This window comes from Schistosoma haematobium, chromosome ZW (assembly GCF_000699445.3).
Source record: "Schistosoma haematobium chromosome ZW, whole genome shotgun sequence".
NCBI lineage: Eukaryota > Metazoa > Platyhelminthes > Trematoda > Strigeidida > Schistosomatidae > Schistosoma > Schistosoma haematobium.
In genome coordinates, this window is record NC_067195.1 from 64615026 (window position 1) to 64629943 (window position 14918).

At 34.4% G+C, this 14918-nt stretch overlaps 1 protein-coding gene across 1 annotated transcript; it reads right to left on the reverse strand.

Annotated features, from left to right (window-relative positions):
* Window positions 1-529: 529 nt before the first annotated feature.
* Window positions 530-13988, reverse strand: MS3_00004147 (uncharacterized protein). Its single transcript, XM_051212034.1, has 4 exons — window positions 12043-13988; window positions 9928-10250; window positions 6701-7284; window positions 530-995 (listed from the first exon to the last, which is right to left on the reverse strand). The coding sequence occupies exons 2-4, from the start codon at window positions 10009-10011 to the stop codon at window positions 839-841; spliced, it is 825 nt and encodes a 274-aa protein (XP_051072174.1). The 5' UTR covers window positions 10012-10250; window positions 12043-13988; the 3' UTR covers window positions 530-838.
* Window positions 13989-14918: the final 930 nt, after the last annotated feature.

Here is a 14918-nt window from a genome sequence, read left to right on the forward strand (position 1 = left end):
TATTATTTATGCTCTGAAATTGTTGTACAACTTGAAATCTAGTCGCATACGGTCTGTTTAAGTACTCTAAATCCCTTCTCAATTTATTTTACACCAGTCGAAATGCAGTTCGTTTCAGGTAGCTATGATAAATAGTAGAAAACTTGTTCTAGGTATATAAATTGTTAAACGACGACTATTTGATCTAACACCTTGTCATCTACTTGAAATCCGTGCACTGTTTATTTCGTAACTCCAAGTTATAAGTAATGACCTAAGGACTGATATTCAAATATGATCAGTTTTGTATTTTCAACCTGCAATGTCCCATGTCACTTGACCATATTGAGAAAAGCAGATTTAAATATAGATCACACATATAACTCCGTTTAGAAAAAAATACGTTAACGACCTTAATGGGTTGATGTTACGATCTTTATGTTGCATTTTTCGAGCCTTATCGATTCTTGGATCCAGATTTCCTACTACATCAAATGATTTGTCCTGCGTTTTGCTAATTTATCTAAGACTTAATTGTGTCTGGTGAACATAATGTATGTCAAGCATGATAATTCCAACCTTCCGTTGTTAGAACTCTTATTTATTTGTGACATAAAGTTGATTGGTACTGCAATGCACCATACAGAATGAAACAATGACTACATTCTGAAGAAATACAAGAGAAAAGTATTCCAAATAAAAAATATTAACACGTCAAGATGGTTTTAACTGTTAAGAAACAAAATGACTTTTAGTCCTTAATACCCACATATGATTAATAGGCTAATAGAGACATGTTTATGTCAAACTCATACAAATTTTATCACTCAACTAGACAAATTATTTGTCTAAAAACATTTCATGGTCTAAAAATACAAGTTATATCAGTTTTACATATTTCTGGTAGTTGAAATCCTTCCAGATCATATATTCTCGGTCCGTCAGTAACAAAATTGAAAAACAGCTGTTGAGTCCAGCCAACATTACCTTCGTACCAAAAGCAAACTGGTACACGACTAAAACAATAAAGAAAGCGAATATTTTAATAAAATTAAATTATCATATCTCGTATCCTTGTAGAGAATTAATAGATGGATAGGATTATTATGATAATCAAGATGGTATTGCTGATTAGTAAGGATCTTTAGTTACAGGGAAATGCTTATGGTGTTGGTGGATACAACGATGTAGGAATATGCTTATAGTATGTCAAAATGTATCAAAGTCAAGTCATTGACTAACTGCTAACGTAGGTAAAGCATCATATATGGGCATCGTGTCAGATGAGATGTTAAACCTGTAGGAAAGAGCAGTTTTATATTTCAAATTGTGCTACATCTGATTTGATCTTCAAATTAACAAATAATTTCGCATAAGAATTTTACTAAATAATAATGTTTAATTAGTTGACAACTATTTTCAAATTATTACACATAATCATAAAGATACTTTCAAAAGTATCTTTCGAAATGCTCCCGAAAACTTGACGAGTAATTAATTATTACTTGCTTACGCCTGTTATCCCTCGTGGTGGAGCATAGGCCGTCCACCAGTATTCTCTATCGAAATCTGTCCTGGACAAACCTTTCGAGTTGTTTCCAGTTGCTGTTCATCATTTTCATGTCTGTTTCCCATTCCCGGCGCAGTGTGTATTTTGGTCTACCTGTTTTTCGTTTCCCTTCAGGATTCCAATTTAGCGCCTGCCTCGTGATGCAGTTTTATAATTTCCCTAACGTGTGTTCTATCCACTTCCAACATCTTTTCCTAATTTCCTCTTCAGTTGGGAGTTGGTTTGCTCTCTTTCACAGTAGGCTATTGTTGATGGAATCCCGCCAACGGGTATTGATTATCTTGCGTAGACAACCGTTTATAAATGCTTGTACCTTTTTGATGATGGTTGTAGTAGTTCTCCAAGTTTCAGCTCCACAGTAGAACTGTCTTGACGTTCTTATTGATGATTCGGTCTTTGATATTAGTTGACAGTTGTTTTTAGTTCCATATGTTCTTCAACTGTAGAAATGCTGCTCATGCTTTGCCGATCCTCGCCTTTACGTCTGCATCAGATCTTCCACGTCCATCGATGATGCTGCTCAGGTACGTGAAAGTTGCCACCTCTTCTAAAGTTTCTCCAAGTATGATTAGGTTGGTATTCTCTGTGTTGTATTTGAGGATCTTACTTTTTATCTTGTGTGTTTTGAGGCCTATTGATGTAGAGGATGCTGCTACACTGGTTGTCTTGACCGGAATATGTCCTTGCGTTTGGGATAGAAAGGCTAGGTCATCTGTGAAGTTCAAGTCGTCTAGTTGCATACAATCTGTCCACTGTGTTCCGTGCTTCCCGTGAGCTGTGGGGGTTTTCATAATCCTGTCAAACGCTAGAATAAAGAGAAAGGGTGAAAGATAGTAAGCAGCCTTGCCTGACTCCGGTCCCTACTTGAAATGCGTTTGTCAGCTGTCCTCCATGCACGACTTTGCAGTGTAGTCTGTCGTATTAATCTCTAATAGTGTTGACGATTTTATCAGGTCGAAGTTTCTATAATGTTCTCCTATCCATACTGTCAAACGCTTTCTAATGATCAAGGACGTTGATGTATAATGATGAGTTCTATTCGATTGAATGTTCAACTATTTATTATCCGTAGCGTTGCGATTTGGTCTGTGCATGACCGATCCTTACATAATCCAGTCTGTCGATCTTGAAGTTGGGCGTCTACTGAGTCTTTCATTCTGTTCAGCAACACTGTTGAAAACCTTTTCTGGTACTGACAGTAATGTGATTCTTCTGTAGTTCTCTTATTTGCTCAGATCTTTTTCTGGTATCTTGATGAGGTGCCCTTTCCATTCCGTCACCACTCGTTTTTCCTCCCAAACTATTCTGAAGAGAATGTGTAGCATGTTTACACTCACTTCCATGTCTGATTTGAGTGCTTCAACTGGTATATTGTCAGGTCCTACTGCTTTTCCGCTCTCGATTTGTCTGATGGCCATCGTGATTTCTTCGACCGTTGTTGGAGCGACATTTATAGGAAGGTATGTGTGTGCTGCTTCGATGTGCGGTGTGTTCAGTGGAGCTGTTTTGTTCAAGGGTTCCTTGAAGTATTCTACCTATCTGTTCCCCTGTTCTTTAATCTAGGTGATTGTCTTGCCTTCTTAGTCCTTGACCGATCTCTCTGGTTTACTATATTTCCCTATCAGTTTCTTCATAGCGTCACATAGTTGTTTCATATTTCCTCCCGTTGCAGTTCTTTCCGCTGTCGTTGCTAGGTTTTCCACATATTTCTGGGTTTTAGCTCTAATGCTCTTCTTCACTTCCTTGTTTGTTTCTTTATATTCAGCTTGTGGCTTGACTTTCTCTGTTCTTGTTCGGCTGTTGTTAATTGCTGTCTTTTTGACCTTTCTTTCTTGAATTTTGTGTAGGGTTTCGATAGAGATCCATTCCTTATGATGATGCTTCTTGCAGCCTAGAACCTCCGGACACATCAGAGTTAGTGCTTCGTTGATCCCTTCTCAGTTGTATTTCATAGTAGTTTCTTCTTTCAGTAGATCCTGTAAGGCTTGCAACCTTTTGTTGAGAGCTCTCTTGAATTCGTTGAGTTTGTCAGTAGTTCGAAGCAGGGCTGTATTGAACCTTTGTAATAATGTTTCTTCAGTTGTTTATTGCTTTTTTTAGCTGCAGTTTCATCTTGGCAAACATCATCTTGGGGTGATCTAAAGCCAGTTCAGCTCATTTACTGGTTCTCACTTCTTCCATTGTTCTTCTGGATTTTTTACTGATGCAAATATGGTCGATCTGATTCTCTCTAGTGTGGTCCGGTGAGACTCATGTAGCTTTATGTATGCGTTTGTGGGGGGATATTGTCCCACACATAACCACTTTGTTGAATGCACATGAATATGGAAATCTCTCACCACTCTCGGTCCTTTCTCCCAGTCAGTTCATGCTGTCGCATGATATTTTCATAACTGTTGTTGTCCATTACGACTTTGGCGTTTAGATCTCCCATCAGGATGGTTAGGTCCTTACCTGGGTACTTCTCTATGATCGATTGCAGCCTCTCGTAAAACTGGTCTTTATCGTCTTCATTTCTATCATTGGTGAGTGCATCATATCAGTTAACATTCATTGTGATCCCTCCTTTTTTGTTTTGAAGGATGCTTTGATGATCCTGGATCCATGAAATTCCCATCCTGTAAGTGTTTTTGGTGGTTCTTTAGGCAGCATCAGAGCAACTTTCTAAGTGTGTGGAGCATTTTCTTCGTGAATGGAGTACAGTAGCATCTCTCCCGTACCTAGCCTTTGCTGTCCTCCGCCCGTAGCTTTTCTAGATTTACTGCCAATCATAAGCCCAGGTTAAGGAGGAGAGTTGGGCGTGCAGTTGGCAACCCCATCTCGTAGAAAACAATCCTGTTAAAAAAACGCCACCCAGATTAAACAAATTAAACCATTTAAACTATTCCCTGAGAGTTGAAGGAAGAATTATGACATCTCATGTTGAAAGCTGAGATTCTTAGGAAGTCATGAGGCAGATTTCCCTTCTAATAACCAGATCAATTTTTATAGGTACGTGGAACGTCTGGACAATGTGGGAGACCAGGATGACTAGTCAAATAGCGATGGAAATGAGGAGATACAACTTCACAGTATTCGGAATCAGCGAAACCAGTTGGAATTAATTATATATGAGTGTAAATCATTTTTTATGTTAGTCACACAAATTACTTGATATTTAAATGGAATAGGTATGAAATTTAAAACAATTAGTCTCTTTGATAAATTTTGATAATGCGATGATGACCTTCATCTCTGTGCATTATCGGAATGGATGGAGCCAATTTTAACAGTGCAATAATAATTTCAGTATTATGTGGAAATAATCAAAACTAAAACAAAACCTCGTTCGAATTTTACTTAAAGCAAAGAATATCGAGATTTAACAATAATTAGTAACTACATTATATGAATGATGGATTGTTAAATAGAAGTTCGAACTACAATTAGCATACTCGTTTTGTAGGAAATCTATGCTAATCAGTGGTATAATGTGGTTATTATAATACGAGTATTATGACTATAAAATCCTATATGTTGGAAAAGGGTTCTTTACGAAAAAGATATTTTCGTATACACATCTGAAACATCATGTGATTAGGATATCTTGGTTCCCATGTCAGTTGGTTTACCAATTATCGTTCCGTGATTATTAATATTTTTAGAATTTAGACGCAATTCTGTTTTCGTATCTAAGTCCTTTACCAACGTGCATGGTTGATTGGGTTCTATAGTAACACGTCAGTCGAGATTGTACTGTCAACGCTGAGTGTTCATAAAGATTGTTCAACTTGAGGTTTACGTTAAGTTCTGACTGTGGCTAGACAAACTTTGATAACCAGGAACCAGTGAATACCCGCTTATCCGTAGTACATGGTTTATCAGTTAGCACCCACAATCTCATCAGTGAGCAAACATGGGACATTCAGACTGAGCAGAGAGCTGATAAATTTCAAATCGCTGAGTTGACATCCACCCATTTAGATTTTCAACTTCAGCTCATGAGCCATCTAAATGAAGAATTTTGAGAAAACTTTCATTTTATAATAATCACACACTTATTTAGAATAAACTTAGGTGAGAATTCCCAATGTGATCCAATACTAGTTCCTCATGTTTAAGGATCGTCTAGTTGAATTCCATATGTGATGTAAGTTACCTTATGATTTTCTTTCTGACGTTTAAATGCTTTATAATTAAAATACATTATTCAGTTTAAAATAAAATCATTTTATTGGTAAATGTGATTGAGAAGTAATTTCTGTTCAATATTATTATAACCTGTTAAATGATCATTTTCTGAAGAGGATATTGTCATTTTACTTTTATAAGAATTGGAACTGTAACCCCTAAGGATTTTTTAAAATATTAACATTATCTGTTTAAATTCCATAATACAACAGATGAATATAATGAAAATGAACTTGTTAATGAACCATTTATGATCATTTATAATATCTTTTTAAATGGAGAATCCATTTCATAATTTGAGCGCTATATGATATTTATTAACGAATTGTCAAGTGAAATATCATGGATTTTTTAAAGTACAGAAACTAGAGGAATCATGTCTACAAGTCAAAGATTATTTCAAATCAAGCATAAATATGTATAAAACTCGTTAGCAATCATTCGAAACTGAAAGTCACTATCAATAACCTGATATGTAAAATATAACTTCACAAAATTACTTTGTGTCCGAATAGGTTAGCGATAATTTTCTTAACTATGAATCTAAGTGACGTGAATGTAAACTTAGAACTGGCATAAGATTTGATTTGAGTGAATATAAACCTTGTTTGCGTTAACAAATCATTATTTAGTATTTAATAACATCTCGATTCCTTTTTATAAATCTTCAACGTCTTATGAAAGAAAAGGTAGCAGAAAGATTAAAACTCATACTAAGCAGAAAGAATATATGTAAACAGAACGGCACAACAACTATTTACCATTTAATTTAAGGTCATCATTAATTGGGAATGACGCTTTATATGATAGCCATTAAGTATTACCGCTTACACTACTCTACCACTTAATTTTTAAACTTTATGCTACAACATTGAAAATGCTATTCACTTTCAATATCTGATAACCTTAATATTAACAAACCTTCATAATATGATTATTCATTAAAATATCTCATGTACAACAGAAAAAGTTTTGACATACTTTTTTGATTTTTCAACAGTCCATCCATAACCACCGAAAACTGAATGACTAGTTAATGAAGATTTATTTCTTTGCTTCAGATAATATTTATGTTGATTTTCATTATCAGATGGTATAACCCACCATTGAATAGTTTGATTCAATAAATCCAATCCCAATTGTTCAGTTGTACCATTATAATATTTAGCAAACTGTTCCATGAAATTTCTCTTAGGTATATCAAATGATTTACGATATACACAACATGGTCCATAACCTGAATCAACTGGTGCAATTAAATAAGCTGTATGATTGAAGTTAAACAGAATACATGGAAAATAACTGGTTGGTTCAAATATTGGTACACAATAATCTTCATAATATTCAATTGCAATGTTTAAATCATTAGCATACCATGTCATACCACGTCCAACAGCATATGGTAATTGTGGCGGAATAATTTGTGGCCATGGTGGCAAAGGCATTTGATCATCATCTCTTGGTGTATAGTAAATAGAAAATTCAGTGTAAAAACGTTCCGGTAAAATAGGCGGTGATGGTGAATTCACTTCAACTATCGAAGAAGTTTTTAAGTTATGATGAAGCTGTAATAAATTAGAAATCGAGAATATTGACTTTATACGTAATGGTTAAATAAATTATCAAAATAACATTTATTAAGGTATAATGAAGAGAACTAATCATTCAAAATTCTTTTACTAGTAATACTACGTCCACTGACTTAGATATAAATCGAACAATTTTTAATTATATAAATGACATAAACTGCATTATTGAATAAATTGGTTTAAATAGTTTATGTCATCGTTAAGTTAATATTTATAAATAAGTTGGAATCGGAAATTTGTTGTTGGGATATTCAGAAAAATATACCAAAAATTATCTTGTTAAGTCTAATGCTATCCTTGAACGTGAAATGGTGTCATTTTCCTATTGGTCAATATTTATTTCAAGTGTCGTTTCTTTACTGGTCAATATTTATTTCACGTGTCATTTTCCTGTTGGTCAATATTCACGGTAGTCCTAACTGTATAAATATGCATTTGTCTGTAAAGTATCATTCTTATTCTTCTCCTGACCCCATAAACAATTTCATCTACTGTTCGTTTTCTGATATATTGGAGATTGGGGAACAATATTGGGGTCGTACTGGGATATCTGAAGTTGGTCAGTCGGTAGAAATTAGAGTAGCCACCCCACGGTCCACAATATTTGTCTTTTGTTTTTGAAGCTACATGTTAACTTGTTCACGAGAACCATCATTTTTCATTCTATAGCAAACATGTTCACGTAGTTTTAAGTTGTGTATGTTCAGATAAACAAGGAGATATCAATGAACGTTTCTCACACTTAATATCTCCAGATGTAAAATGTCTTTTCCAATGAAACTAAAGGTAAGATCGTTGATTTGTATTGTTTTTAAGTTGTTCAATAAATATCAGTAATCTGTGGATAAACTATTTTTTTCAATAATAGACTCACCTACTAGTAGTATTTGAAGGATATCTTAACTTACCGTCGGTGGACGTTGCAAAAATATCGATATCTTTTATTACTTGACATGCTTTTCTTTGTTGCATGACTGTCGTTGAACGAGTTAAAAAACGTACCAAGGGAATTCAAAAGAGTAGAGTACTCCCATTTGGTGCATCAAAATAGAGATTTTTGGAAGTGACTAATAATTTCAGTAAGGAAATAGTAATCATCCACTAAAGTAAGTCGTTTGTGCTCTATTGATATATTTTCTTGGAAAACAGGTAAAGTTCGAGTGATTGTTTTTCCTATATACCAAGGCTAAAAACGAATATTTAACTGTCAGTCATTGTGTTCGGTAACATATTCATGAATACAACCCTTTTTTAATACATATCCTTTGATTAACCAGCCATCAAATATAGTTCCCGATACCGCTTCATTTGTTATTATCTGTTCTGGTTGTGCATAATTTCACTAGCATCTAACTTCAAAAGACTTTTTCGGTGTATGATGGAGCTTCAAAATTGGTCCTTTTAGTTTCAGGATGTAGCCTGCTGATGTTCATTTGTAAGGGAAACTATTTATTGTTTATCTGAAATTCTCAATTTTTGTTAGCACCTATTTCCATAAATTTAAATATTAAGGTAACATTTTGAAATTATTCATTTAAGATTAGAACTGCTGGCTAAAAATAAAATCTTAAATATGCCACGAAAACTTTGTATGTGTTAAACTTTTGGTTCAGACATTTATATAATAATAAATAGCTTCAAAACCATTCAACATAAAACCTTCAACTAGACAAAATTGACCTATTTAAAGTATTAAGATTGTGTAAATCAATATATTCGTTGTTTTTATTGTACTATTTGTTAATCGTAATCTATCAATTAGAGGTCTAGAAACATGCTATCCATTATTGACTCCTGTACTTCTCATTAGTTTGTTTCTGTTCATATTATACGGAGTATCTATGTTGAGATTTGGGGCTTCGAACGTTGCCTGCAAACTTCTATGAAGCATGAGGCTGGGTTCGTCGCTTTAATGTGTACAAGGATATTTCGAATAGGTATTACAGAATGAGCATACCATTTTTCTGCTTATCAGAATTATTGAATCTGATTTTAAATAATTACGGAAACAAGTTTTGTGAGAAAAAGTGTATGTAAAGGATAATTGTATTTCGCTTAGCTAATTTCCATATAAAGTTGACATGAAATTATTTCAAGTCTAAATGAGTATTGCATTATTACATAACATTTTCATTTGTACCATCTGACACTATTAACAACTTGATATATGAACACGATTGCAGATGGATGATGTAACAGATATTCCTTTTCATAAGTACTCAGTTTTAATTATGATTAGACAATCAAACTAACAATGTTGGCATATCACAATTGATTGATCACTGGGTGGTGATCAATCTCATGCTTGTCTAGTCCCTATTAGTGCAGATCGAATGCTATCGATCATGTTGCAATGTGGCCACCAGTCTAGGTGACTCGACACTGCGGGCACTATGTATTGAGATTAGATGGTGGTTGGAGGTAGTCAACAGGAAACCCTGGACCTCCAACCACCATTTAATGTTGGCATATATTTTTCGTAGACCATCAAGCTTTCCAAGTCATTATTTTACGGTGTATATTTTTATTTTACCCTAATTAAACTATTAACATAAATAAATAACTATAAAAGCTGGTTTTATTCAACAATAGACAACAAAATAATCCTATTATTCTTACCAGAAATGATGCATCTAATGATTGTATATGAAAAGAAACCCAAATCCAACAGTTTACTAAAATCCCAAAGATAGTCAACATCATTTTTCCATAAATGAAAAATATTTGGATAAGAGATTCTTCTGAGTTACATTTGACAATTTGCCATCTAACTTATTTACTTATATATACGTATACATGAAAATGCATACAGTTTATCATAAGCATAGGGGTATAATCAAGTTGAATGTTGTATTCCATGAAACTATTATTATATATAAACTGCGAATGAAATGTATTTATTTTAAATGATCAATACATGCACCAGCTTCATTTGTAATAACCTATCATAAACATTTATAAATGACATAAGGTTAAATGTTTATCTAAATAAGAAAATGTTTTTCAAATCATCTATTAAACATTATAAACAAATGAATATAATTATGAATAATATCTATGAGTTTAGACTATAACTACTATAAATGTCTCCATTGAATATTAAAAAAAGTGTAATTTATTTATTTATTTAAATGGTCAATACATCAGCCAAAATTTATTTATAACATTCTATCATAAACTTTTATATTTGAAAAGAAGTTATTTTCCTAAACTATCTAATCCATTAAATAAATATACAAAGCAATTTATTATCACTATGCATTTAAACTATATTTACCAAGAATGTTATGTTGTATAAATGCATGAAGAATAGTTGTTAGGTAATTTATATATATATATAGAATAGGTTTTTGACCAGTATAATAAGTGGCAAATGAAACAAACATTTATTATAAATCACTATAGTTTTTAAGGAATTGGTTTTTAGAATTTTATATTTTTAGTTTTTAATGTTATTTCTTATATAACACTGTAGGGATAGTAGCATGATTTTTATTAAATAGACACTTGTGTTCACTATTTATATTATACACGAAAAGCCTTAATCTAAAAATAAAATGAAATATAACTTTGACATTTTTAAGTGTATGGTTTTGATAATGAGCGGAAATATCGCGGTGATTTGGAAATGTAATGAAATAACAATATCAGGATAACCTCCACAAAAGTTTAACATCATAGTGCAAATTTTGAGAGGAATATGTTAATGCTACTGTGTTCTTTGCAAGAATAGACGGTTCCGTGGTGTGGATTTTTGAAGAATTCAGAACAAATACAAAACAAAGGTTCAGTACTTCCTGCTATTTCAAACACCTTTTGGACATGATGTAACACGTTAATATATTAAAATTTTACAAGCGCCTCAAACGGATTTGGGTATGAAAAATTTGATAAGCGGAAAGACTGTACCAAAGCGATGTTTTGAAATAGCACTACTAAAACTCTTTGATCTGTTTAACATTTTGGGATAATTTTAGAATCGAATATAAGCCTTACTTTCTATTCTATCAGTGTGACTGATTTGGTAAATACAAGTAAAATGGTATACTTAGTCGGTAGAAACATGAAAGAGGGATCTATAAGTCTTCGAGTGGGGTACATAACGTTTTGTTCAGAGCAACCTGTTCCGATAAAAGATACATTCCCGTTAATGTAGACGTTGGTCTTCCGCCACATGACCCTGAAACTACGCCACCTCCAGATTAAGGTTGAATAGAAATACGCTATTTGTTTACTTCAGACTTTTATCTTAACTTTTTCAGTATTTCTCAGTAGATTACTGCAGAAACTTGTTGTTCCTAAGTAATTTTTTTAGCTTGTATTAGTTTTGCTTTTGGAATTATATGGTCTCTTCTGAACTGTAAAATATTATGACCAGCGCCTTCTAATAATTAATCTTTTTATTCTGATTATTCCATTTCCAATCCATAGATTTACTTTTAATGGATAATTAATTACGATTGACTAGTGACCAGTTAGTTCACTACATAATCGGCTAATTTTTTTCAGCCCTACTATCTTGGTCAGTCAGTTAGCTACAACGTAGGGCAAGGGACATATATACACCGGTCTAAGTTACCACACCCGATTAACACAATGAAATCAACACCAAATTTATAGACCTATTCACTTCAGTGGTAGCAATGTATAAAAGAAAGATTGTGTATAAGGATGTAATACAGGAAGAAAGAATTAGTTCGTGGAAATAAAGGTATAAAACAATTTTAATCTCACCGTTTAAGCACAGACAAGGGGTGTATACACCGACGCCATTGTGGTCGATTCTCAACCATGTCACCAAGAGTCTCCAACCATTGGTTACGATAGTCACGCGAACCCCAACCAAGTAGTCTACATCTACCAACATGGCTCAGACTAGAGGTTAGTGTCTTCAAGCACTGATGCCACGTTTTGGTTTGGCCACCCCTGATTCTCTTCCAACCATCCCCAACACTAGTCAGTACTGCACGTTCTGGTAATCGGTGTTCAGCGATACGTCAAAAAGTCCCAACCAACTCAGTCGATGAAGATTCACAACCTCATCAACTGATTTACCATCATTCCCTAATACCCTGCGTCGAACCTCACTACTACTTACCCGGTGATCCCAGCAGACGCCAGCAATATTTCTAAGGCATCTGTGGTCAAATACTAGTAGCTTACGAGTGTCTTCTACTCTTAATGGCCATGTTTCGCTGCCGTAAATTAAAACAGAACGGACTGCCGCGCAGTATACTCGTCCTTTTATTGATAGACGGATATCTCGCCTTCGCCATATGTGACGTAAGTTGGCAAAACCAAGCGAGCTTATCGAATCCGTGCTGAGATTTCGTCAGACACCAACCCATTAGGGCTGATCGGACTTCCAAGTTAAGTGAAGTTGTCAACGCGTTCGACTGTCTCACTACCTATTCTTAGTTCAGATGTTGACGCAGACCAGTCCTGAAGCAAAAACTTGCATTTATCAGGGGAGAAACACATCCCAAACATCCTGGCATTGTTGCTTAGTGCTACCAAACGACTCTGCATTTTATCAGCGTCTTCACCAAACAGGACTATATCATCTGTGTATTCTAAGTCGATAAGTGGACCTCCTGGAAGGAGATCAATACCCGAGAATTCAGTCGATGAGAACGTTATTTCCATCAGTACGTTTATGATGAAACTAAACAAAATGGAGAAAGTGGACAGACTTGACGGACATCACTTGAGGTTGCAAAAACGAGTCAAGGAAGACCACCATTGTCGGACGCTGACAAGTATACCTGTGTTCTAGAATCTGATGAATGGTGAATGTGTAGTCAATGCAGCCACAACCAGGTCTGATGTCAGCCTTGTTTTCAGAACTACCTAAGTGTGACCTTAGTTGTTCCTAGAATCTACTTTTGATTTCCTCGTCACTGAGTTCGACTCTAATAGGTCTTTTTGATGTGGTTTTCGTTCGTCCAGTGAGGTACAAGCACATGCGTGATCGTATTAGAGCATGATCAGAGTCTAAAGATGTATTCCAGAACAAGCGGTAGCCTTCTGTCAAGCCCCTCCAACGATGACTCCAATATGGTTCACTTGATTCGATCGCGGGTTCCGTGTGAGCGGTCGTCATGTCGATGTCTCTCCTTATGCTTAAAATTAGTGCTCGCTAAAAATAAACGCTTGTCTGATCACAGTTACTGCCTTGGCAACTAGGAATCTTCTATCACCCATTGTATTTGTTTGAAACACTTTCGAACTTATTGGAAGCTTCATTCTATTAAGATAAACGTACTTATTCTTAATTAGCTTCAATACATCTATGTTAATTATGATCTTAAGATGTAGTAAGTTGTAAGCAGTAGGGGAGAACCTAAGTGAATAAAATTAATTAACGTGGTCCTGTCTCAATATTTATGCTTATTTTCTTCAAGGTAATAACCGGAACTGTGTGTAAAATATAAAACAATTCATTCATGCAATCTTGCAGTCTGACTGGTGGCATGCTAGTTTTTCTAATGAAAGAGTAAGGTTTATGCTATGCAATTACAAAATATGACCGTTAATAGTAGAAGGAATGGGTGGGTTTTAAGTGTTTTTGATCATAGATGTCTTCGAACTATTTTTCGTGTATGGTAGTACAATATTGCGGCTAGTTTCAGTATTTTGATTAAAGATGACCAATTTATTGATAGTGCTGAAAAATAAAGTTTAATTATTTTAATGTTTACTTTATAAAAAAATATTGAACTAATAATTTTCTCATAGAACTTCAGGTAGTTGCAGCATATACTTTGAAATATAATAATAAGCCCTCACTGAAATATGAACTTTATTTGATGTTTAGTGGGACTTTATGATGACACACAATAACAGTGGATTTTAATGACAGTGATACTTTTTGTAACATATAACAAACTACACAATCTAATGACAACACTTTAGTCTACTTTTATAACCCTGAATAAAAACTATTGTCTAAAACAGCTTTATGACATTTCCCAAACAGTTTCCTTGTTAACTGTTGGAATTTTGCCATGTAGCACTTTTGAATAGTACATTGGTACTATGACAATAAGCAATAGTTCACTAAAGTACTATTAAATGATGAAGTATTTAGTTCATCTAGTTCATTGAAAAGAAGGACCGTCCAATTTTGAACTACCAGTGAACGCCTGGAAGAACTGGACCACCGTTTCATCCAAGTATGGGACTCCTTAGTGGTGTGCATCAACGACTCCTACGCAGGAATCAAACCCAGGTCATTCGGTCTCTTGCAAGAAGGTCCAATCCCTGGAATACTGAGCTGGCACTCAACGGTATTAATCTCTAACTTCAAACAATCGTATAATTCGTTTGATAGTATGCTTCATGATTCGGAAACCTTTTTTAACCTGATAAAATATATTTCAAAAATTCTATACGAAGCATATATTGTGATACTGAGGGATGTGTTGTAACAAAGACTAAAAATTTCGAAAAAAAACTCAGTAGTAATCAACGACAATGTGCCATATAAGAGAAGAGTTACCAAAAGTTATCGTTAAGTTTATCAAAAGCTATCAGTTTAATTCTGTCATAGTTCTCTCTTGTTACGACCCAGCTATTCCTATTGCTCAGTATTATTGGACACCAGTTCA

What these genes read in the sequence shown, in the direction of transcription:
- MS3_00004147 (XM_051212034.1), bottom strand. Translation starts at nt 10,011, where the DNA reads ATGATGTTGACTATCTTTGGGATTTTAGTAAACTGTTGGATTTGGGTT. An exon ending in CATTAGATGCATCATTTCTG is followed by an intron (nt 7,285 to 9,927) that starts GTAAGAATAATA and finishes AATTTATTACAG; the next exon opens with CTTCATCATAACTTAAAAAC. An exon ending in ACTGTTGAAAAATCAAAAAA is followed by an intron (nt 996 to 6,700) that starts GTATGTCAAAAC and finishes TTATTGTTTTAG; the next exon opens with TCGTGTACCAGTTTGCTTTT.